A 26,012-nucleotide genomic window follows, 5' to 3' on the forward strand; every position below is an offset into this window, starting at 1 on the left:
ACACGCCTCATGCACGACATCTTTAGGCTATTCTCATACATGGATAGTCATCATATATGTCTTTTGTCAGAGTTCTCTTTCTTTATTACTATTCACAGCACGCTGAAAGATCCTCACTCGAGGGTATCACACACGTGGTTGGTTGCTGGGTGGTGACGGAGTAGTAGTGGTAATAGTAAAAATGTATTTTTGGAGGGGTGGCCTCAAGGCCTGAAAGGGGATGGAGTAAAGCATCACCATGTGCCCGTTCATCTATTTGCGACTTAATTAAATGTTTTGGGGCACAATAACTGTTTTCCCATCGGAAGTTCCGGCTTAATTTTCAAAATTAAAGAAAATGAGGTAGTAATCTAACTATCCAAGTAATTAGTACGCAGAAATTTATGTGGTGCATAAAGAATAATGACATAACACCCAAGGTCTCATAATCGTATATTATACCAGTTTTTTTAACAGCTTCACTAATGTTAGCTGGGCGACTTTGTATACGCGGGTAATTCTTCAGAACGCCTGCGTAAGCATTCACAAATTGCCTGGGCCATCGATACCGTACAGTAGTAGTGTACTCACAGTGAAGGAAGGCCAGCGCCTAGCTGTCATAAATGCCAGAGGAATAAAACAGTGGCTATGTTCGACAGGACATACTGAAGCAATAGGCAAAACACGGAGAAGCGCCCAGGGAGGCTGTGCTTCCACCTGAACCAGTCGACTAATATACATTAGCAATAAATACGAGAGAAAGTAGGTTTCGTCATTGTACAGCCCCCCCCCCCCAAAAAAAAATAAAGAGAAACACCATGGCATCATCAACTATATATACATCTTGCGATATTTTTCCACATAGTCACCACCGACATTTCTACATTTGTCATAGCGTGCAATCAGTTTGAAGAAACCACTCTGGTAAAACTCGGTGCCCTGCAATGCAAGGAATTGTCACCCAAATTGCTCCACCTCAGCATTGTTTCGGAAGTGACATACCGAGAGTGCAGGTTTCAATGCAGGGAACAACTGCCCATTCATACCGCATAACAGAACGCATTTTTATTGGCCACCGCGTTGTCAGCATACGTATGTATGCTACCGTAACTTGTACTTGAACAACCTCGGACACGCCGGTCTGCTGCTACTCTCCTTCGGAGCTCTGTTCATGCGTCATTCCTCCTCCGATGACGCTCCTTCCATCGTCGAGCCAGCAACAAACATGGATTCTTATCACCCAATTTTTGTTTCAACTTGTATATACCATCTTCTCTCTCTCTCAAAAAAAAAAAGGACGAAACTTACTTCCGAAACGTCCCTCAACTTGAAACTTCCTGTCGCGTTCTTGTTTCTCTCCTTATTTTATTGATTTATTTTTTTGAAGGATAAAACTGCTCGCTCGACTCTCCTCGTTTGTGTAAGGCATCGCGGTGCGCTAAAGTTCTCATGCGCTGTCCGCTTTAGCGCTTACTTTTCTTCCCTTTGAATCAACGAGTGCTGGGCATGTGTGCCGTTTCGTATCCAAGCTGTGATCATCGGTTCGCAGGGAGGCCGCCTACTGACACTCCGACCGGCACTTCCCTCGAGTGCAGGCATCTACACCTGCGAAGCAGTGAACGCGGTGGGACGCGCCTCCTTGGACTACATTCTCGAGGTACTCGGTGAGTACATAGTATCCGAAAGGAGCCAGCTTTACGACAGCTGCGCCTGCCCCGCGGTTTTATTGTAACGCGCTCAATTGAAAGAGGTAGCGGGCCTACTAGAGCGAGTGGTCGTTATACGCCACGTGACGTCATTCAGTTAAAAAGGGCCCTCTGGTCGACACCCAAGATATATCGGGATGAGGAGTGGAGGTATACCCCTGCCGTGTTGCAAATGTATAGCGGGAAGAAAAGGAGATTGCAATGAAATTAAAGAAGTTACGGAGATAGCTGTAGATACTCACCGTGGTTGCTTATATCTGGTGCTGGGCTGCTAAGCACGAGGTCGCGGTATCGTATCGCCGCCATGGCGGCCGCATTTCGATAAGAGCCTCTGGTGGTCCAAATTACTCCGGAATCACCCACTACGGCGTGTCTCATAATCAAATCGTGGTTTGGGCACGTAAAACCCCAAAATTTATTTTTAATAGTTGTAGATGGAAAATTTTAAGTATGAAAGGTAAATCGAAGTTTACTGGCGACTTCAATGAATAGTTAGGAAAAAGAGAAGACACTGCTAAGGCTCGCTACAAAAATACTCTATTATTGGTTCGTATTCACATAACTTCTACTTAATATATGTCGGTCATTGCCATCGCCGCAATTGTCGTGTCGTTATTAATTCTGATAAAAAAATGTCGCAGTTTCGCCCGAAAGCAGAAGCATTGATAGCTGTAGCAAATTTTTCAGTAAGGTTCGTAGTTTTATCGGTCGTATAAATTGCAGTAAACATTCACCTACTATTTAAATTAACAAGCATGGTCTCACGTGCACAGGCTAACACGAACAAGTATCGCTCTATGACCGCGAACTGTCGCTGTCACAGCGCTGGCATGATGAAGAGGGCAGCATAGGGGAGCGAACGCTTAGCGCTGCCTCTCGCTTCAACGCATCTCCGAAAGTTGGGCACTACGCGACCTTTATCACGAGGCTCGCGAAAAGACAGCTTACATGCAGCCGTCAGCCACTAGAGAGCTTTAGTTTAGGGGACACACGCGGCTTGTGTGCCCTAAACTAAAACTCTCTATTATCACGGCTCTTATCTCCGGATTATCTCCAAAATAGGGCACGGGTGGCGCATGGCCGGGCTATAGGAGGAGACGAGCGCTCACCTGTATCCCCCCTAACGAGCTCTCGATCATGGTACCACGCGCTCGCCTCATACCCGCCCGACTAGCGCGCTCTTTATCATGTGACCTCCTACATTGGGCGTGCATCATGCCATCATCCGTTTTAGCTCTACGCATGCTCTTCCTTTTGCACCCATGGCATGAGGCGCGCTGGGTGGGATTGGACTTTATACGGAGCCTGACGCCGACGCCGCCGACAACGGTGAACTTTCGCCTGTCGTGTCCATACAATTGCTATCACAATAATAAATTGAACACAGGAGGCACTCAGCATGCAGCACCCACCTATATTAAAATAGGAAACAGTGGTAACAAAATATACCGCACATATATACAAAAAGCAGTGCGAGTGCACAATTACACGCACATACAGTTCTTCTTGCACTTTAGGCGCACAATGAAAACTGCTCCCATATATATATTCCATAAAAAACACAGTAAATCGGAAAACAGACGCAGAAAATTCTGAAGAATATGCAAAGAATAGTAATGCCGGCGATGAAATATTTTCAATGTGTACCGGACGACCCTCAAGCGACGATACTTCTCTAAAGCACTCAAGGTTTTACTGAAGCTCGCTGGATCATAGGGTCATTTCATAAATCTTAATGCGGTGCTGGCTTGTGTGATGTGAATATGGCATTGAGCTGTTGAGCACGGTCAGCAGTTTCAAGCCCGGTCGCGGCCATGCATTCCGATGCGGTCGTATTGCAGTAATGCTCGTGTGCTGTGCACGTTTAAAAACTCATCTGGCCAAAATTAATCTTGAGTCTTCCACTAAAGCGTCCTTCATAATACACTGTGCAGCTTCGGTACGCTAAGGCCTACAATTTATCCTTACATATTATAATTAACACGCACGAAAAAACGTGGATGCTCATGCGTGGAATGATTCTGGCGCTTTCTTTCTCCCCTAGACGAGTTTCGGCAAAACTGAAGGACACCCAGGGCGCACAATATGTCAGCTCGGCTTCCTCCTGATAATCGCACACATTATGTGCCAGCACGCTTTTCTACTGATCACGCGACCCTATAGCTTACATATTGCATAATCTCTCTCACGCGTCATCTTGGGATAACAGCAATTATTGCGCGCGTTTCCAGCATGCCAAAGTGGCACTGTGAGGAGGTCACACAGATGTGGAGTTGCTGCGCAGCAAGTTTTCATTGGTTTGGAGTTCTTTTATGCCCAGCAAAACCCAAATAAACGAGCATCCCTGAATGTCTGTTTCACCGGGCCGGCCAGTATTTTAAAACACAACGTCTTACTGAAGAGCGGCACGCATTTGTATGACATACAAATGAAGATGCGGCCCAAGCAGGATAGATTATTATGGCGATAGCAATTGTATGGACACTCGAGGCGCATTTCTGTCGTCGTCGTTACCGTGATGTTCCGTATAAACTCTAAGGGCGATAACATCGTCGCCGTGCGCCGTATGAAGTATGTGCAAGTGAAAGCGTGCGAGGAAGAGCCGATGATGGCGGCTCAATCTCACGCGCGCAACGGAGGAAAGCAGGGACGAAGCGCGCCGTCTTCTGTCGCGCGAAATGCACCGTGGGGATGGAAGGGACGGGGAGGGGCCTTTTACACGTGCGGCTGCTGCGTATGGCCCGGCCCTGCGGGCCCTATCTTGAAGGCAATCTGTGATGGGGACAGCGTGCTGAGTACTTGTAGTATCGTATCCGCCGTGCTTGCGACGGCTAGTTTGCGTTGAAGCGAGAGGCATCACGAAGGTCAATTCGCTCGCTGCTGCTGACGCGCTTCCTCACTCGAGCGTTCTGACAGCGAGTTTCCGCGGTCATCGGGTGTTATATGTTTATGTTTGCATGTGCTCGCTGACACCACGCTTGTTAATTCAGGTATAGTAAGCGAATGTTTCAAAGTTTTGACGGCTGATAAAGCGACTATCCTTACTTCGTATAGCTGCCTACTAATTTACTATCACAATCAATGCTTCGCCTTTCGGGCGAAAGTGCGACTTTTAAAAAATAATTTTGAAACACAGTGACCACACTCGATGGGCCATTTGCTGCGTACCCTCATGAAAGTGACGGATGTGCCAAAATAGATATTAGCTATTACGTTTAGGTGCATGTATTAAAAGCATTGTGTTGTCGATGTGGCTTCATCGCAAGCACCAAAGAAAGTGTCAGATGTATTCATTTGATGTGAACAGCTGCTGGCGTCGCTGAGAGACAAACTTCGCAAGTTAGCACCGCACTTTGAGTGCGGCATCAATGACGTACAAGAACAAGAAATTACAACAGCACTTGTCCTCATCCGTTGCAATCCCATGTCAGGCTTTACCACTCTAACCATAGCAATGTGCAGCTCAATTTAGGAGCACGTTAAAGAACCCCAGGTGGCAGAATCAATTAAGATTGCTCCACTACAGCGTGCCTCATAATTTGATTTTGGTTCTAGCATGTTAAACCGACAATAATTATAGATTTCTCTAAGTGCTGTCGACATGTCGACAGTTCTGGACAAGCGGCACTTTAGACTAGAAACTGCACTTCAACCACCGGTAGTGAGAGTGGCGTTGCAAGCAGGTGAACCCAACAGGCAATGAAAGCAAGGAAAGCATGTCGTTACTTTCAAAACTTCGCTGCCTACTGGCTTCACATGGTCGCCACTAAAATCTAGCCACTCCGTTTCGCGCAAGTTTTTTCGCACAATATGGCACACGTTTCCCGCGCACCTGTGTTGCGAGTGTTTCGACAAAATCTTGTCCTGGTCCTCCCATACTAGCACCCCATTGCATAGAAGACACACAAGTCCCTGGCATGGGTCCAAGACAAGCCACACATGACCGCAACACCACCTAGGAAGCCACAACAGGCTACCCAGGGGCCCCTTCAACAAATGGGAGGCACACCGCCATTGACTCTCAACATAAAAATAAAGTTTTCATTCATTCATTCATTCCCCCTTCCCGCAGCTGGTGCGAGTGGTCCACGTGGGGCAATATGCAGTCGACATGTATAGTGAGAACACCGGGCAAGCCGATGTGTCGCCTTTTGTCAATGCACTGTTTATCCCCCTCCCCCCATTTCAGTTCCCCCTTCAATACCCACTCGCAACCTGGAGACGCGGCTGAAGGTGGTGGAGGGGGCCATGGCAACACTGCGTTGCCCAGCCCAGGGCAAGCCCGCGCCCACCATCGTGTGGATGCGTGGCCCCGAAGTGGTGACCGCCAACGACGCTGACCCGCGCATCGACGTGCCCAGCGGAGACCCGCAGTCGTTGATCATCCAGCGAGTGCAGCTGGGTGATCGAAAATTCACTTGCATCGCGGGAAACGCGGCCGGTACCGCGGAGATTGACTTCATCCTCGACGTCATGGGTCTGTGCTTATTGTCATTATTTTTTAATTATTGCATCAGCTTATTTAGTTGTCTAGAATGCAGCACTCGTAGCCATTCTTGCTCCTCAGTCGCCAGGTCATGTGCTCGAAGCAGCACTATCCCATAGTGTTAGATTTCCGTTACCTACTAGCGTACAAGTCAGCGTATGACACTCGCACACGTTGGCAGGCCAGACACAAAGCACAGGCAACCGAGTTTCAAGTACCTGGCAGTCTGTTTACAGAGTACTGGGGTGGAGTCGAGACATTATTTTGGGAAACGGATCACTGCGTTGGTCGGCTATTGCCATCTACGCATCCATTCTTTTTGTCTGGTGTTCCAAGCACTGACCCATACCCATTGTGGGGGAGGGACAAAAAAGCAGGTGGTTTCCGACATGTTTAGAATTAAAACTGAATTTGTATAGCAGTGCGTGGGAGTAATGTGACTTAGAAGTTAAAAAAAAAACTACTGTTAAGAATCGTGAGGCAAAATAATTTAACATAAAGACATAAAATAATGGAGTTAATTGACAATTTTAGAAATTCAGCAAGGTACTCTTTTTGTCTCTCTAATGAAATTTTAAAGTACGAGAAATGCATCCTTGTGGCTCAATCCCAGTGAAGTCGCCCCAAACGAAAGTTTGGTGGCAAGGTTAGTGATAGCCCAAGTTTTCGAAATGAGTTTTCTAAGTGTTCACTTTATCTAGAAAATCGGCAGCACGAGAGAAGTAATGTTTAATAGATTCAGGTGCACTGCAAAAAGAACATAGACGGGACACAGCGAGACCAAACCTGTGCAAGTAAAAATTTAGAGGTGGTATACGACATCCGAATTTCGTAAAGGAAACTTCCACTTGCCTTAAAGGACGCCAATTATTGTTCCCTGACAAACAAAGATGATGGAATTCAGAAGACGATGTTAGCATGGATATTGCACAATTTTCGATGTAGATAAATTTCTGTACCGAGCCGTGGTGATGTAAGCTGACGTCGGCAAAACAGATATGATAGGGCCATTGAGGGATGCTCCTGCGAGTGAATCAGCGAATACGTTCAAGTGCAACCCTCGATGTCCCGGTACCCGAAGCAAGTATGCTTGCCGGAAGTACGGAGGTGTCATCGAACGAAATGTTGGCTTAATTCTTGAATTTGAAGATGCAGTAAGTGCTGTGCATACATACAACAATAACAACTAATGGGTCATTTTGGGGAAGCTGTTGTAATGCTAATACAATCGCTAATAATTATGCCTGAAATATCGGTGTGAAGCCGGGAAGGCGAAGAGAGTAAGACCATTAAAAATATTCAGAGAAGATCCACACTCCTGCCTTTTCACTGCACAGATAAGCGTCAGCAGCTGTTATATTGTCAGTGGCTAGCTGGTGTAGGTGGTCGTGTAAGATATTAATTAAATGTCCACTAGGTACTACTTTTGTATGATTGGGAAATATGTCCTCGAACTAAGTTTTGAGGTGTGGTAAGGCATTATATTTGAATGATAAGTTGACGTATGGACACATCCAGTTGTTGCAACTGTGCGTGCACAAAAGTTATCTGAGGGCTGTGTGATCTCTCCACGTAACTTGAAAAAACTCAGACGGTTCTCTAAAAAATGCATATTGCCTACGTCTTTTAAAAAGTCATAAAGTTATAAAAATGTCTGAACCATAAGCATGCGGAATCTGCAATCTAAGGTCGGTATATGAGGTTCCTGATATAAAACAGTGTTGGCAACGAATCTAGGTAGCCCGAAGTATAATCGTAGAACTTCCCTTTCTAAAAGTATGAGAGGTTTAATTTTGTAGGCGGCACCGCCGGAAAATATTATGCAGCCGAATTCTAATATGGGCCGAACGTACATTTTACATATTGTCACGTGGTAGTGACGGCGAAGAAAGAAGCAGTACGGTGGAATACAAAACTAGCTTTTATTGGGCGAACCTGTGCCCACAAAACAGGCTACACTTATAGCACAACGAAAGCGGCGAACACAGTCGGCGATCGTCGAAAATCTGATCAGCGGTTCAAGCGCGTCGGCTTTTATACACAATCGTCGAATGTTCCAGACTAATCGTTGGGACTCGCGTGCCTTCCATAAAGTTCTACATCATTCGCGTCAGGCGAATAAATCAGATAACACAAGGTTCGGCAACAACAGACTGCGGATAGAAGCATCGATAACTTTCCAGAAACTTCGGATACATGCAAGCGCGTCCCGCGCTGCGCGATAAGATTTGTTAGGCGGTGAAACCTGGTCGCCCGATAAATATAAATACACGTGTCAATACCCCCCTCTTAAAAAGCATCGTCCCGATGCTATAAAGAGAGCGAAACACAAAGGGACACTTATTAAACATAAGTAACAAAACAACGAAAAGAAATAAAGTCCAAAGGTCAGTTACGCGAAATCCCAAAGTTCGTCAACGCTGGTGGTACGGCTTGAGCCGCACAACGTGGACAATTTCAGGTCGTGAGCGGCGCCGCTGTGACAGCGAAATGTCGTCTGGCACGACCTCGTAGTCCAGTGCACCAATACGTCGGATGATCTTGTACGGTCCAAAATAGCGACGCAAAAGCTTCTCGCTCAGTCCTCGTCGGCGTATAGGGGTCCATACCCAAACACGGTCGCCGGGCTGGTACTCGACGAAGCGTCGTCGGAGATTGTAGTGTCGGCTGTCGGTCCTCTGCTGGTTCTTGATTCGCAGGCGGGCGAGCTGTCGGGCTTCTTCGGCGCGCTGGAGATAGGTAGCGACGTCAAGATTCTCTTCGTCCGTTACGTGCGGCAGCATGGCGTCGAGCGTCGTCGTCGGGTTCCTGCCGTAAACCAACTTGAACGACGTGATCTGTGTTGTTTCTTGCACCGCCGTGTTATAAGCGAATGTTACGTACGGCAGGACGGCATCCCAGGTCTTGTGTTCGACGTCGACGTACATCGCTAGCATGTCGGCGAGGGTCTTATTCAGCCGCTCCGTAAGACCATTCGTCTGCGGGTGGTAAGCCGTTGTCCTCCTGTGCCTTGTCTGACTATTTCAGAATGGCTTGGGTGAGCTCCGCTGTAAAGGCCGTTCCTCGGTCGGTGATCGACTAAGGCAGTGACTGCATGGCCGTCGAGAAGCACGTCGAGGTCGGTTGTTCTTTGTCTGGCATTGCAGTTAGGTCTTGGCGTTGGATCACCGCTGAGTCGTGTTGAACTGAGGTTGGAACGTCGCGTCGTCAAGTCGTCTTTCGTCGGTGTAGTTTTGGCTTCAGACTTCGTCGGGACGGCGGCGTGTCGTTATGTCGTCGAGATGGTCTCTTCGTCGTCTTCGTCGGCGGCGGAGGATCTTCGTCAGTTCGACGAACAGCAACCGCACCTCCATCGGTTGCTGCTTTTAGTTTTCCGGGTATGGGCTCGCAGAGCGGCCCCGGGCTGGGCCAGTGTATGGACGGCGCTGCGGCGACAGGTAGCGGCCTGGTGACGGCGAACGGGACGGTCGTCGAGAGCTCCATTGAGTAGCGGCTAGGTAATCGGCAATGTCACGTGGGCGCTCCCCAAGCTGTGGACGCGGCGCGTTGACGGCGAACCCTCTCAGTCCCATGTCGCGGTATGGGCATCGGCGGTACACATGGCCGGCTTCTCCGCAGTGATAGCAGAGCGGGCGGTGGTCGGGGGCTCACCAAATGTCCGTCTTCCTCGTATAGGTGCGCTGGGCGACGGGTGGGCGCGCTGGCGGCGGCGGCGGTGGACGACGGAATTGCGGTGTTGCACGACCTTGGCGCGGTCGCGCAGGGGGGCCTTGACGGCGGGCGACGGCGGCGGCGTAGGTCATTGCTTCCGGCTGCGGTGGTTCTGGTTGCACCTCAGGAACTCCAAGGGATCGGTGCACCTCTTCCTTCACGATGTCGGCGATAGAGGCCACTTGAGGCTGCGACGAAGGCAGGACCTTGCGCAGTTCTTCGCGCACAATGGCCCTGATGGTCTCTTGAAGGTCGTCCGAACCTAGTCCTTGGATGGCATACTGCGGCGTGTGCCCCTGGCGGTTATATTGCCGGGTGCGCATCTCCAGAGTTTTATCGATCTTCGACGCCTCTGCAGAAAACTCAGTCACAGTCTTCGGTGGGTTAGGAATAAGTCCGGTGAAAAGGTCTTGCTTGACGCCGCGCATCAGGAAGCGAACTTTTTTCTCCTCCGACATTTCCGGGTCGGCGTGCCGGAAAAGACGGGCCATCTCCTCCGTGAAGATTGCGATCGTCTCGTTTGGCAGCTGCACTCTGGTTTCTAGTAGAGCTTGGGCTCGATCTTTTCGCACGACGCTTGTAAACGTGTGCAAGAAGCCGCTTCGGAAAAGGTCCCACGTCGTTAAGGTGGCTTCCCGATTCTCGAACCACGTCCTGGCGGCGTCTTCCAATGCGAAATAGACATGCCGCAGCTTGTCGTCGCTGTCCCAACTGTTAAACTTAGCGACCCTCTCATACGTTTCGAGCCAGGTTTCCGGGTCCTCGAATGTTGATCCGCGGAACGTCGGAGGTTCCCTGGGCTGCTGCAGCACGATGGGGGATGCTGGGGCTGCCATTGGGGTTGCCTTGTCCACAATCTTCTAGGTCTTCTCAAGTAGAAGTCCGTGCTCCGGGGGCAGCTGTTGAAGACGGCGGCTTGCTCGATGTTCCGGGACGGCGCTGGTGTTGTCTTTGCGGTCCGGGCTTGTATTACGGCTTGTCGGGGGCGTCCGGTACATTGACGTAAAGCACCTCCACCAGATGTCACGTGGTAGTGACGGCGAAGAAAGAAGCAGTACGGTGGAATACAAAACCAGCTTTTATTGGGCGAACCTGTGCCCACAAAACAGGCTACACTTATAGCACAACGAAAGCGGCGAACACAGTCGGCGATCGTAGAAAATCTGATCAGCGGTTCAAGCGTGTCGGCTTTTATACACAATCGTCGAATGTTCCAGACTAATCGTTGGGACCCGCGCGCCTTCCATAAAGTTCTACATCATTCGCGTCAGGCGAATAAATCAGATAACACAAGGTTCGGCAACAACAGACTGCGGATAGAAGCATCGATAACTTTCCAGAAACTTCGGATACATGCAAGCGCGTCCCGCGCTGCGCGATAAGATTTGTTAGGCGGTGAAACCTGGTCGCCCGATAAATATAAACACACGTGTCAATATCATCAGTAAGCTATCCCTGGATATTCCGATTGATGATGGCTGAGCCGGTGGAGCCTAGCTAAGGCACGTTCTGCCTTTGTTTTAATATGTTCAATGTGACTGCGCCAGGTGAGCTTGCTACCGTAAATAACACCGAGGTACTTCGTCAACTTGGGGAATGACTTTCTGTCGGTATTGTAAAGACGTATGCGCCTGTGCAGTTAACGGGAATACTAATACCACACTTCTGCTAATCTTAAACGACATACATAACCCCTCTAGCCATGTCTCCAGCATTCCTAAGTATTTCTGCAATGACTGTTGTAGTGAATGTATATTATTTGCAGACGTAAAAAATGCAATATCGTCCGCATAAACATAAACATGTACTTCCGGAGACAAAGAAATCATACTTAGCAAAATGTTGAGTGAGATGGGGGAAAGAACGGCACCATGTGGCACACCTGTTGTCTGCTTGTGTTTAGACATCGAAATACCGTGTTGCTAACAATAAGACTCTCTATCCCTCATAAATTCATAGATCCAAGCGGTTATTCGGGAAATTCGCGGACTGAAGCCTATCGAATAGGATACCATATCCTACAGAGTCGAATGCTTTTGCTGCATCTAGCGTCACCAAAGCTGCGTACTCTCGTTTACGGCGAGAAAGTTTAATGCGGCTCTCTCAATCTGCATGGGCGCACCACATCTAGCGGCCGAAACCGAATTCAATCTGACGAAGACTTCGTAGTGTATCATTCTGCTTAAAATTTGTTATACGGCCGTGAACAAACCTTTCTAATTATTTGACGACATTGGAAGTTAGAGAAATTGTTCTTACGTTGTCTATGTCGAGTCCACCTGTTTTTTTTCTTCAACAGTGGGATTTTATCTACTATCCAATCTCTTGGAACCCAGGAATTTTTTATAAAAAGTTTACTAGATTTAGTAGGTCCTGAGGTACATAATCAAACAAAATATTTAGCATTACTGTTGTACTGCCATCTGGACCAGGTGCTGACGACGGTAATGATCTCATAATACCCGCAAGCTCTGTCGCATTTACTTCTACAAATTAGTCTCCTGAGGGAGGTTTCGAAAATCCTATCGGCAATTTATACGTGAAACGTCGTGCAAGTCAATGCGCCATTTTCTGAAGTGACTGATAATTATGCTTGTCGGAAGAATGACTGAATCGATATTCACGGGCGCTGGCATAACTTAACGAGAATGAAGAAATTGAAACGGATTTTTATTGCTAGACTTTGAAATATATGTGTAGTACTTTGAATCATAATCGTCCTCAGCTTCTGAGGCTGTTCCCTAAAATGTAGTAGCTATATATGTGAAATCAGCCCAATTAACAGATCATTGGTTATATAAAAGCTTTTTCCGCGCAGCTTTTCGACGTCTCAAATCTCGCTTGCAGTAATCATTCTACCACGGACAATATGATGCACCTTTAGTAGATGGAACAACAAATTGAGCCTTTTTTGATTATTGTTATAGAGTTGAGCACAAGTTCATTGGTTTGATATCCCTCTGCATGTCCTCTTGAGCGTTTAAAGCTGATGTTAACGCATTTTTAAATTTTGCATAAATTAAAAACTAATTAAAGAGGTAATCAGTTCAGAAATTATAAGGAAGTGATCACTGTTAGTACCGGAGTCAACAGTGTTCCAGTAGGGGAGAGTGAGTGAGTGAGTGAGTGAGTGAGTGAGTGAGTGAGTGAGTGAGTGAGTGAGTGAGTGAGTGAGTGAGTGAGTGAGTGAGTGAGTGAGTGAGTGAGTGAGTGAGTGAGTGAGTGAGTGAGTGAGTGAGTGAGTGAGTGAGTGAGTGAGTGAGTGAAAAACTTTATTAGCTCTAGATTCGCTGGTCTTCTGCGGTCTTCAGATGGCTTCGTCCATCTTCTATCACAACGGTCGGTTGCCCTTAGTCGAGGGCTCCGCTGGAAGCTGCTGCCAATTGTGCTCGCCGAATCAGACCTTCTTGGTCGACCTGGCGATCGCTGGAGAGCACTCCCTCCCATTGCTCCGCACTCGGGTTTGGTATAACGGGTACCACGTCTATCTTCTGGAATGTCAGAAGACGTTATGTGATAGAGCGTGGGTGTTTCGTGGCACCAGGGGCATTTGTCATTGTATTGTGTGGGATACCTTTTGCTGAGTACGTCTAGGTTCGGGTACGAACCCGTTTGTAGCTGCCTCCACGCGACAGAGTCCTCTCTGCTAAAGCAGTTGTGCGGTGGTGGATACAGCTTTCGGCAGCCCTTGTAGTAATTTAGTATCGCCGAATAGTCTTGGGGTACAGGTTCGGTCCCTTCGTGGTCGCCTACGTTGGATGCTCGGTAATAAGTGTACCCTCGTGCTATCCTGTCCGCCTCTTGGTTCCCTGCCACTCCCGTGTGTCCCGGCGTCCATACTATCGTATGCCTAATTGGTTCTTCTTTTGGTTGTCGTCGTGAGAATATCGGGAGAATATTTAGAAGCAAGATATAATAAATGTGTTCCAGCGGAAAGTATGGAATGGCAGTTTCACTGAATTACTGTTAAATTTCCTGTCGTGAATAAATCCGAGCAACAGTGACTGCTTGGTCTAAAACGCTCTTTCAAGAAGTACTTCTTAGTAGGAATCTCTCACACATATTTTTTGCCTTGGAGCTGGTGGGAGAGCTAGACTATTTCTCTAACGGTGACCTTGTTCATTGGAGAGATCGGAGATCCATTTCGACATATTGATTTTCCATCCCATCAGGGTCGCAGAGACAGATGTGGTCGACTTTCTCAGAAGTTGATAACTTTGATGAATCGTTATTAGTGAATGGTTGCTTGGTCAATATTTCAATACGTGGACTCCGCGGTAGACCCGACGCCAGATCCTCAATATTGGCTTTATTAGTTAGTTGAAGCCACGGAGCTAGCTGTGAGGACAGCCCCTGAACAAGGGAGTCGATCAGATTTGTCACAATGCACTCCATGGCTTTCTCCAGCGCCTTTTCTACGGAAGCTGCCACAGCCTCAGAGATTTCTTCTATACACAGTGTTTGACGGGCCGTTATACCAGCATACCCTGGAGTCCTGCTCTGAATTTCTCCAATGGCCTCACGACGAGAGCATCGACGTCTCTAAATTATTTCGAGCATTTGCACTTCTTTTGACCTTGCAGGGAATTTAGGCTCATCTGCAGGTTGGGGACCACTGCAAAGGCAGCAGGACTAATTTCGGGAACAGCAGTCATTTGAATTATGGCCTTCTCCACAAATCCCGCATCGTGCGTTGGACCTGCAACCCTTTATGGAGTGCCCAAACCGCCAGCACTTTAGACACTGAAGGACACGAGGCGATAGAGGCTCAACTCGGTATTTAAGTGACCATGCCTTGATTTCTGATAGGCGGTTCATTCCAGCAAAAGTAGCACTGACTGTTTCTGTGGGCATGCGCTTATTATTAACGACACGGCTGCAACGATACACAGAAAACACGCCTGCCGCTGAAAACATTTCCGAAATTTCTGCCGGATATAGACTTATGTCGACACGGTGGACTAGGCCTTTGGTACATGCAAGGTGATGAGGAACGAAACTGCTCACCGGACGTGTCGCAAAAGCATCGCACTTGAGTCAATCTTGAACGCAAACCTGGTCTGACTAACACCAAAGAATGCCTCCTCGGCCATACTGTCGAACCTCGGTGTATTGCTGAAAATTGGCCGAGGCCACCCGGAGTTCGGTTTGAACTGCCTTGGGATTCTTCATGCGAGTCACTCCGCCATCAATCGTGACTAAATCCACAGGTGCGCTGCTCGTCACAATGCGTAAAAAAAGATCGACCGGGCCAATCAGGGGAAGGAATAGAAGCCGACCAGGAAGAAGCCTCCTGGTCTGGCGATGAGAGAGACATTGCAGATCAGTAGGAAATTACTCCAACAAGTTAACAGATATAAGACCAAAAGGTCAAACTCAATTAGCCCAAAAACAAAGAAGAAAACCGCCAGCCGCTTAACTAGAACCAGCGTTGTAAGTGGAGCGGAGCAAACGACGTTCGTTCCGCACCTAGCTCCGAATGAACGTTTTCTATCCTCCTCATCATTTAGCATTCGACTTCGTTTTCTTTTCTCTTTCTCCTAAACAGAATGTCAGGCTAGGAAATACATGCTCAGGCCCACCTTTCTACATTTGCTATGATAAATTCTCCGTGCCCCTCATTTTTTTTTCAATCCACAACTATACCCCCGTTCCCCATCACAATTTAGCTGCTGTGCACAAGAAGGCAACTTCTTAAATGGCACTGACTTCTGGACTACGCTGTTTTAACTGCAGCGACTTCCTAAAGTTAACTAAATTTTAAGCAGTAGCAGTGGCCCTCACTTTCAATGCCACGCTTCTCCGCGCACTGACCCAATTCTTCCCGTAAAGATCTACACATTACCAAGGGGCCTGATTAACATAACAGTTCCGGGATCCCTGTATTATATGTCGTACGCGCTTCTGCATTATATTGCTCCACTTACGTACTCTGCCATCATTTCATAGATCTCCCACCTTATCATTATAGTACTTTTCTATGTCAGGCCTACTATGGAGTTTTCAATAAAAATATTTCAGAGCATCATTCCACAGCTGATGTATTTCACCTTGAGAGCTGAAACGAAGTAACGGTATCATTATACATTCATTAAACCACTTTTTTACTGTAGTATTTACAAGAAAAATGTGAACTTCATTCGGCTTATAATAACGGACTTTTTTAGCCATACATTTTTTGTGGAACTGTTGCCGCAAACAGGGGGAAAATTGTTAGAATACATCATAAAGTTGCATTGAATACGTGTGTCTCGCGGGGAGGGTGAGGGGGGTGTACGTTATAATCAAAAGTACCGAAAGTCGAAAGAGCCGATCAAAGCTAGTGCTATGATAGTCTTGTAGTTTTTTTTCTGTGTGTCCTTGCGCACATTGTTTGGTCGCACTTGCTGATCAGATGAGATATGATTTGCAGTGCAGCTGCCGTAATGGAATCTTGTACTGCAGCCTCAAGTTGAGAGGTGGGCTCTTCACCATAAACCATCGCATCACATGGCTTTTTAGTAGTCATCTGGAAAACTGTGAAATTTGTGTATCTTCCTACAAAAATTACTAGAGAGAACTCTGGCGTTGCGATATATCTTTTCAGCTACCATGACAAGTCGATGGATTTGTCTAATTCGCGTGCTTGTGGCTTAACGCGTTCATTGTGGCGCTATTTATTACACTTAATCTTTAAGTTTCGAAATAATGATAGTTTTCTAAACGCAGGAAGGCAAAATGTATCTGCAGACATGCATAATCATTGCGAGATTTTTCATTTCTACCGCAATTCAAGCGTAGACGTAACTGTATTTCTTCGCCTCAGCGTTGGCTTTTTTTCTGTTTTTATTTATTTGGGGACGGCGCTCGCCCAATTTGAAGTTTAGGGTGCTCAAGAATTTCGGCACGTTCATAACTTGCGTGCGTAATGTCATTTATTTCGTTACAGTTATGCATTCCGTCTTTATTGAGTCTACACAGGGTGTCGCTGCTACCATTGGCCAAGTGGTTCAACGATAAAAGAAAGATTTGAAAAACAAGATGCAAGATACGATCTTAGATCTTTCCGTGTTGGGTAGGCAGACCTCTGACGATCGAACACCATAGTTCTTGTACCTTGCACGGTGTTATTGAAATTGTTTTTTTTTTCGTAGAACAGCTTGACTAACGTTAGCTGGGACACTTGGAAGCATTCTGCTTTCTTTCGGTGCAGAATATGCTTCGTCTTGCGTTTGCGAAAGCTTTGGCCTGGACTGCGCCATAAAGTTTCTTACAAAAATTACTACAGGGACCTCTGCCGCTAATGTGTATGAAAGCTGCAAGTATAGCTGTTCAGCAAGAAAGGGAAGGAAAGGCATCGAGTTGACTATACTTTGTCCTTCTGGCTTAAAACGACTTTATGACAATGCAAATTGATCATTTGAAAAATGATCGTGAGTTTCAATCCTTGGCCAACTCAATCAGGTACACGGGGTAACACGTTATATTCAATATGATAGCCTTGTTTTGTTCTGTTTCGGTTTTCCTATTTATTCGTGTGTGCGTTCGGAATAAACTTCCGTTGTGAGTTGGCACTCGTCCCTGTCTTTTCTCGGCATTGTCCTCGTGTCTCCGCGCAAACATTTTCAGTATGCATTTCAACCAACTAGCCCAGCTATCTGCTCTCCTAAGGAAAAGAGTAAATTCAAAACGTCAAGAGCATCTTTGGTTATCATGTACAATGAGTGTAAAGAAAACTTGGCTGGGCGTAACGTATTTGGGGACCGGGAATAATAGCGGATAGAATAATCAAGAGATAGTGGACTGTCTAAGTGCCGATATTAAGGGTTGAGGAAATGGTTCCAAAATTATCCTATTGCGTGACATAAATGCCAACATACAGGATCTAGACGGCTATACCGATAACAACGGGAAGTCAATGCTAGATTTTTGTGAGCAACATAACCTCGTTATCGTGAATACAGGGCCTAAGTGTGGAAGGCAGACCATGTGGGAAGTGAGAAATCGCCAATCGACCATTGATTACTGCCTGATGACACAAGGAATTCATGATAAGTTGGGAGAAATTGTCATTGACGAGGAAGAGCATAGCAGCATAGGAAGTGACCATAAAAGCATCATTTTCAAAATGAGATATGTAGTTGGGAAAGAGAGCGAGCAGTGCAAAATGGCCAGTCCAAATTTGAGTGCTGAAAAAATAACAAAGATAGCCATAAAAGTCGAGGCAGAACTTGGCAAATGGCCAAGCAAAGAGTGGGAATATGGTGATCTTTTAAGTGTAATAACGACAGAAATACAGAAAGAGAAGCAAGATGCTCGTTGGAAAGGAAAAAAGACACCTAAAAGCTGGCGGAACAGGGAGATACGAGAAGCGATTGCCTAACGACAGAGAGCATCATGAGAGCACAGGCAGGCAAAGAAGGCGCAGTTGCCGCAGGGTGAAGTGCCCAGTAAGTGGGAAATATACCGGGAGAAAAATATCTATGGTACATATACTGGTTCAAGCAAAAGTAAAAGGTGAAAATGAACTTTGGTTGACAGAAATACGTGAGATAAAGTAGGCCGCTCTTAGAATATTTTGGAACCACATGAACGTATTGGGTAGGAAGCCAGGAACAATACAACATATCCTAGATGAAGATGGAAACAAACTGGAAGGGGACGCGGCTATAAATTACATCCGAAAAATAACAGCGGAATTTTTCCAAGGCAATGAAGAGGTTTTACTTGAGGAAAAGAAGAGCATGAAAGAGAACCAAATTGAAAAGGAGCCGGTGCTGTAAAACTTAAACTGGAAGAAAGTTGAAGAGAAAATTCCGAAGTGCACAGCCACAGGACTAGACGAGGTTCCAGCTAGGCGGATTAATGAACTAGGGCCAAAAAGTAAGGAAGCTCTGGTGAAAGCATTTGAAAAAACTTTAACAGATAGACGAATACCAGACAGTTGGCGACAAAGTAGAATGAATTTAATTTAGGAAGGCAAGGGGGAGAAATATACAGAATATACAGAAGATGTGTTTCTTCTGTAACACGTCTACCAGAACTAAGTGATCACTCGGTACTGCATGCAGAATTATCCTGGCAGCTACCTCAGTGCAAAAATTTAAAAAGAAAATAACACTCTACGAAAAAGGTGATTACATCAGCATCAACAATGCATTAAACCGAGGTTTACAACTGGTACATTATAGATTTCCCAAAGCGCACAACAGACACCAACTGGACGCTTTTTAAAAATAAAATGATCAAACTCACTACGACTTACATACCAACTATCATTTTAACAGAGGGACCTTTGTCCCCATGGTTCAACAACACATTAAAACGACTAAACAATAAAAAGAAAAGATTGTTTCGTAAAGCCAAGCGTTCCAATACCGCTCCGGTCTGGGAAAAATATTACGTCATTGAAAAGGAGTTTGATTCTTTGGCTGCAACAGCTAAACGAACCTTCTACTCAACTACACTCCCTAACATGCTGCAAAACAATCCCAAACAATTCTGGAAATACATTACCCGAAATAACCATAAATCATTATTATTATATGATAACGACAATAACCGTGTTCCAGACCATAAAATATCTGAAGCACTAAACTCTGTCTTCTTTTCCGTGTGCACTTGTGAACTTAACACTGACCTCCCAGACTATCCTTACCTCAACAACCCAACGATGCCAGACATAACAATCGAAGCACATGCTATCATCAAGCTAATTGAATCCCTCAAATTAACATCCCCAGCCGGCATCGACGGAATCAATTCCGAAATGCTTAAGAACACTGCGCACATCCCTAGCGTATTTTTATGCCACATCTTTCAGCAATCATTATCATCTGGAGTGGTGCCACAAGACTGGAAAGTAGGTAAGATAATTCCAGTACCAAAAAAAGGATCGCCGTCATCGTGCCACAATTACCGTCCAATTTACTTCATCAGTGTTTGTTCTAAGCTAATGGAGCATGTAATCTATTCTCATATTGTAAACTTCCTAACATCCGCTAATTTCCTAAATCCTAATCAACACGGTTTTCAGAAAAGCATGTCCTGCGAGGCTCAACCAGCTCTATTCGTTAATGACATCAGCTCGCATCTTGATCAAAATATACGCATAGACGCCCTCTTCCTAGATTTCCAAAAGGCTTTCGACAAGGTTCCTCATGAACGGCTCTTTCTAAAACTATCATGTCTTAATCTTAACCCTTGTGTTCTCCAATGAATACGCAACTTTCTCACTAACCGTCAACAGTTCGTTTACGCTAACCAATGTTCGTCTACCTTATCACCCGTTATCTCCGGCGTGCCACAAGGCACAGTCCTGGGGCCACTACTCTTCTTAATATACATTAACGACTTACCGATAGGTTGTTGTTCCAAAATTCGTTTATTTGCTGATGATTGTGTAATCTATTGTCCTATTACTAATGACGCTGATTCTCGCGCTCTCCAGTCCGACCTTAACGTCACTGAAACTTGGTGTAATAATTGGCTAATGTTCCTCAACGTCAAAAAAACGTCACTACTTACTTTCCATAGTCGCCAACCATTTATTTCAGCTAATTACGTCATCGCCGGTTCGGAAATATGTGCTGTGACTTCATATAAGTACCTAGGCGTTAGCGCGTCCAATAACCTCAGATGGTCCTCGCACATTTGCAACATTAGCAATGATGCCAATCGTGTACTATGCTACCTGCGCCGTAATCTACGTCTTGTTCCGCACTCTGTAAAACAACTCGCATATTTAACAATCGTTCTACCCAAACTGTAATACGCATGCTCAGTGTGATACCCACACCAATCTAACCTGGCAACTGCACTAGAATCCATACAGAATCGTGCAGCAAGGTTCATTCATTCTGACTACTCTTACCACACTAGCGGTACTAAACTTAAATCATCTCTGAACATTCCAACCCTCGAGCAGCGCCGCAAAACAGCAAGACTGTGCCTCTTTTACAAATTTTATCGCTCACTACTTCATCAGACGGACATCACGCCTGCGCATCGCACTTCATCCCGTCATAGCCATTCAAAGGCTGTTTATCCCTCTCCAGCTCGCACTTCCGCTCATCTTAGCTCTTTCTTCTGTCAAACAGCGAAAGACTGGAAATCATCTACATGCTGAAGCGGTGCACCACTCCAGTCATTCATCGTTCAAGGCATTCATTGAAAATATTATCTAAATATGCCCACTCCTCATGTAAAACGCCAAATGGGGTATTTGAGGTACCAATAAATAAATAAAAAATAAATAAATATATAATTCACTCATCTAGACCGTTGATCATCACATCGGTAATATACTGGTTAGCAATGCAGGCAATTAAATTAAAGCTGCAAGCATGGGCAGAGAATAATGGCATTTTGGGAGAACTTCAGAATGGCTTCAGAATAGGTAGGCGTCTGGATGATAACTTATTTTTCCTTGCTCGGTCTATTGCTCAGTCCTTGCTCAGTCTATCAAGTGTAGAAAGGAGACCATTATATGTGGATTTTTAGACATTACAGGAGCATATGACAACGTTCACCGCAACATTTTGTGGGATATTTTGGAAGGAGAAGGATTAGGCGACGATTGTATGCAGCTTTTGAGAGAGATTTACCTAGAAAATACCGTTTGCGTTGAACGGGTAGGGATGAGGCACAAGGCAAAAGTTGATATCAACAAGGGAAGGAGGCAGGGGTGCCCTTTATCCTCACTGCTGTTTATGATGTACATGGTGAGGATGGAAAAGGCAAAGGGCGCTAGAAGGAAGTAATATCGGTGTTAATCTCTCAGGCAAACATCCGGGTACAGTAGTAGAGCAGCAGCTTCCAGGTTTGTTTTATGCGGAGACATTGTGTTGCTAGCTTACAAGCACAGTGGTATGCAACGTCTGGTTTATATCTGTGGACAGGAAGGCGAGAGTTTCGGTCTGAAATTTAGCGTTAAAAATCAGGTGTTAAGGCATTCAATGAAAACACTGAACAGACAGTGTCAATGCAGGGTCAGGAAATACCTCGGTATATGGATAAACGAAGGCGATAGATCGGGAATTGCAGTTAAAACAATAACAGCAAAGGAGAAGCGAAACGCCCATAATGAAGCAGAGAGCGCCACAGGGATACAATAGGTACGAGATGCTCCGGGGTATGTGAAAAGGTGTAATAGTTCCAGGACTTACATTTGGAAATGCGATTGTTTGCTTGAAGTCAGCGGTAAAATTGATTATGAAGAGCAACTGAGGAATATGGAAGGAAGTAAATGGGCTGGGAGTGTGTTGTGGTATTTGCACAGGAAAACCATTGATTCACAGTGAAGGGAAAGAAGTAGGAAGCTTACCAGCAAGTATGTGACCTGTATGGTGAGCAACATGGCAACAAAAACATCAAGCGGAAAGTCAGAGAGGCTGAGAAAATGTCATGGGTGGCGGCAACGGAAAGGAAACCTGCCATGAGTTACTGCTTAAGAGGAAAAAACAAAATCAGGAAAGAAACAATTTGTGATAACTTAACGGCAAGCTCATTAATTTTCGAAGCGAGCCCAGGATGCCTTAGAACACGCACTTATAAAGCCAGATATAAGAAGGAAGACGAAGCATGTGCTTGGCTCCGGTAATTCTAGGGAAACGATGGAGCATGTTTTATTAGAATATGAAGATATCGTCCCAGTTGTTGATTTAGGCATATGTGGCCTCCTTGAAGCCACGTGTTGGCTTGAAGGACACCATGGTTTGATAACACGTGTTATCACTTTTGTGGCCTTGCCAGTATTTCAGTCGTGATATTGTGCGTTGTAAGAAATGCGCTTTAGGCATTGGTGCCGTTGATACAGCCGAACGTTTTGCAATATTGCGATGATTAGGATCATTACAATTGATCTCTCCATTGAACAGATATCAGGAGAACACAATTCCTTTACAATTATTGCTATAGTGGAAGAGTGTATTGTGTTCCTAAATTTTTGTGTGCGCCAAACACCCATGCAAGAACAAGTTCCGTGATAGTGTTGCTGGAGTCCTTGATATTATTACATCTACAAATTTCAAACACTGTTGGCAAGGTAAGTAAAATGATCTTAGGTCTTCCCAGACCATCGCATATGTGCAGTGTATGCCGTTTCTAGCCAGATCACTGGAGCTAAGCAATACTTGGCTGGACAGTTAAAATGGAAGGACACAGACCATCTAGTTTGCTATGCCATGATCAAATTTTAGCATCTAGAGGCTATTTAAAATGTAATCTTTGTGCTAGTGCTTCCCCTGACAGTAGTGTTCCTGCTGTAAATTGACAGGTTTGGTAGATCTCGCTGTCATTTTTGCAAGTGCTTCCTAGCCCCGTGAACAAGTGCTTTTCGAATCAATTTTAAGCTGCTGACGCTTGCAATGAATGTTAAACATTCCTGACTAGGCGTACCGCCACTATTTAATGAGCGTTGAATGTCTTGCACGTACGTCATCTTGGGGCCCTAAAGGACCTGTCACTCAACAAATCATACAATAAATGTTACTCGAGAAATTGCTTTACTCAATTATAGGGTTGCGTTCCACAACTATTGAATACTATTGAATAGAACATATCGTACCTTGCTCTTCAAAAATCTGTTTAGTCTGTTGGAAAACATTTTCAATAAGGCTACAAAACATCTCCCAGTATTTCTCACAGCCGTTTTTCAATCGGCTACATGGTGTCTTGCAAAGCGTCTTACATTCCTTATTTGGCGGTGCATTAGACGGTCTTCACGACGGCTGCAAGACGTTCTAAGGCATCCGACAAAGTTTTGGTTAAATGTCTTCAAACAGCCTTAAGTATCATGCCAAGACGTCTTGTAAACGTTTACAATTTTGAAGACATTTTGCTAATCTTGCCAAGATGTCTTGTAGATGGTTAATAGACTAGTGTGTTCAGTGGGAATTCTTAGTCAATACGAAGAAAGGATAGCAGTTTTATCGACCGTATAAACTTGTAAACACTCGCTTACTAAATTAACAAGCATGGTGTCAGCGCGCACAGGCAAACATGCACACATCACACTTGATAACTGCGGACACTCACTGGGAAAATGCTGGCGTAAGGAAGCGCGGCAGCAGTAGCGAGCGAAGTGACCTTCATGTTATCTATTGCTTAAACGCAAACTCAGTGATGAGAACATAGCACACGTAAAGCTATGAGCCGTCGGCCCACGTAGACTCTGCGCCCAAAGCAGATCGCTTTTAAGATGAAGCCTGCGTGGCCGCGCGTTGCTGCTGAAGTAGACGGCCTCCCGTACATCACCCAATCAGGTTAATTGCACGCGACGGAAGACAGCGCGCTTCTTCCCAGCTTTCCTCACTTGAGCGCGCTAGATTGAGCCGTGTTCGTCGGCCCAACCTCGTGCGCTTTCAGTCGCTCGCACATACAGCATACGGCACGCGGAGACGGTGGTATCGCCCTTGGACTTTAGAGGCATCACGGCGACGACAACAGCAAGAATGCGCCTAGAATGTTCATATAATTACTATCACAAGAAAATATAGTTAAGTAGTTTTCGCTTATGAAGAGAACGGAATACTGTCCTCCAACGATTCTTTATCTCACTCAATTCTGACTAAAACGATACTTGTTGATCGCTTTTTTTTTCGTCGCTCGAGCACAATGCTGTTCAGGTGAAGCACAGCAGATTATATTGGGGCAATAATTTTGCCTCGACATACAGGAGGACTGCATGCCGTTTTATTGAGATGCCATTGCATTTTCGTGCTCACCTGAGAACTGGCCTGGTTATTTTCTTAGGCTTCTCTAGTACTGGGTCAACGATTGTATGCTACATTTATCATTTGTTGTTCTGTCCCAGCCTTTTACTCAGATTTTTGCGAATTGCTGCTCCGCATGCATTGAATTGCTGGAAAGTTTAATTTCATTTAACCCTTTCGTTCACCCAACAATTTAACGTTGTGGAGGAGGAGCTGCAGACGATATGTTTGTTACCAGCAGTTCCAGTAGTATAATGAGTCGATGGCGTCAGCTGCATTATGGCTGCCGACAGGAGGTCGATTGCAGATCTAAACCACGAAGTGCGCTACTAAAAAAAAAAAAAGGTTCACGAATGCTGTCCTGCTACCCGCGCAGTGCACCCGAAGCTGGAGTCTGGTGAAGAGAAAGGCCCAGGCAGCGAGCTGGTGCTAGCAGTGCTCAACCGTCCCACCTGGCTTCGTTGTCCCGCGCTGGGCGTGCCTCCGCCATCGGTGCGCTGGCTGCGGGCGGGCCGCCTTCTCAGTCCACGAGGGGACCCGTTCGTGCAGCCGTCCGCTGACGGGCGCCGGCTGCAGCTGCGGCGTGCAAGGTGCACTGAATGCGTACTCCCATAAATAGACGAAGAAAACGCAGACATCTACCACAGCATTTTAACAGCTACGGCATCTTTCTCCTGGAAAGACGCCATGGCGTGCGTTCCTTCTTCAGAAACGGCACAGACGAATAAAGGAATTTCGTGGAGCGCCGATTAGTTAAACCTGTGGACGCAGCGAACAAACCTTGAGGGTGGTCTCTCTCGCTAAATTTAACAACCGAAAAGACGTAATGCGTTGCCTCAGAATCTTATCCTGCACTTACCTGCATCATTATACGATAATGCTCGTTCCACAGATCGGTGTTAATCGGTAGTCGTTGATTTGCATCCGCTATCAAGTCTGTCATAACTGGTTTGAATGTTATTATATCTAAAGACACTAACCCAGGCTTGGGTAATAGTTTTGACCAACTTGCAAACCAAGTCATATATATTTTAGCTGATCCCTCCGCGTGCATTTATAACAAAGCGTTTAAACGTTAGCCGCTTCCTATAGGGACAAAACTTCTTAAAAATAGAATTGCTAAATGTTCTTAAAACTTCGGTTTCCAGCTCTTTCCGCGTCAGTTTAGTTTCCGATCGTCACTTCCACGAACTCTGCGCAATTTGCACATAGCAGCAAAACTTGACAAGGAAACGTTGTTGGCTTTGCCTGTGTTTTTCGTTTCTTCTAGAGATTTTTTTATTAGCCGCAATACTATTAGTAAAACTTCACTCATACATCACTGTATCCCCCTCCCTCCCTTCACAACTCATCCAAATTTGTCTGGATAACCGCTACCTCTTGCAGTCTGGCAGGCAAGCTGACCCACCTGCATTTCCTTATAAAGGAGTACTACAG

General features: G+C 45.8%; 1 protein-coding gene across 6 annotated transcripts in view; it reads left to right on the forward strand.

Annotated features, from left to right (window-relative positions):
- Window positions 1–26,012, forward strand: part of LOC135913489 (hemicentin-1-like) — a 708,068-nt gene that overhangs the window by 434,326 nt on the left and 247,730 nt on the right. For all 6 annotated transcript variants that reach the window (XM_065446058.2, XM_065446055.2, XM_065446056.2 and 3 more), the window contains 3 exons: window positions 1,529–1,643; window positions 5,875–6,162; window positions 24,952–25,165. In XM_065446058.2, coding sequence (XP_065302130.1) covers window positions 1,529–1,643; window positions 5,875–6,162; window positions 24,952–25,165 — 617 coding nt within the window. The remainder of the gene's footprint in view (window positions 1–1,528; window positions 1,644–5,874; window positions 6,163–24,951; window positions 25,166–26,012) is intronic.

The sequence above is a fragment of the Dermacentor albipictus genome, unplaced genomic scaffold (genome assembly GCF_038994185.2).
Source record: "Dermacentor albipictus isolate Rhodes 1998 colony unplaced genomic scaffold, USDA_Dalb.pri_finalv2 scaffold_14, whole genome shotgun sequence".
Taxonomy (NCBI): Eukaryota; Metazoa; Arthropoda; class Arachnida; order Ixodida; family Ixodidae; genus Dermacentor; species Dermacentor albipictus.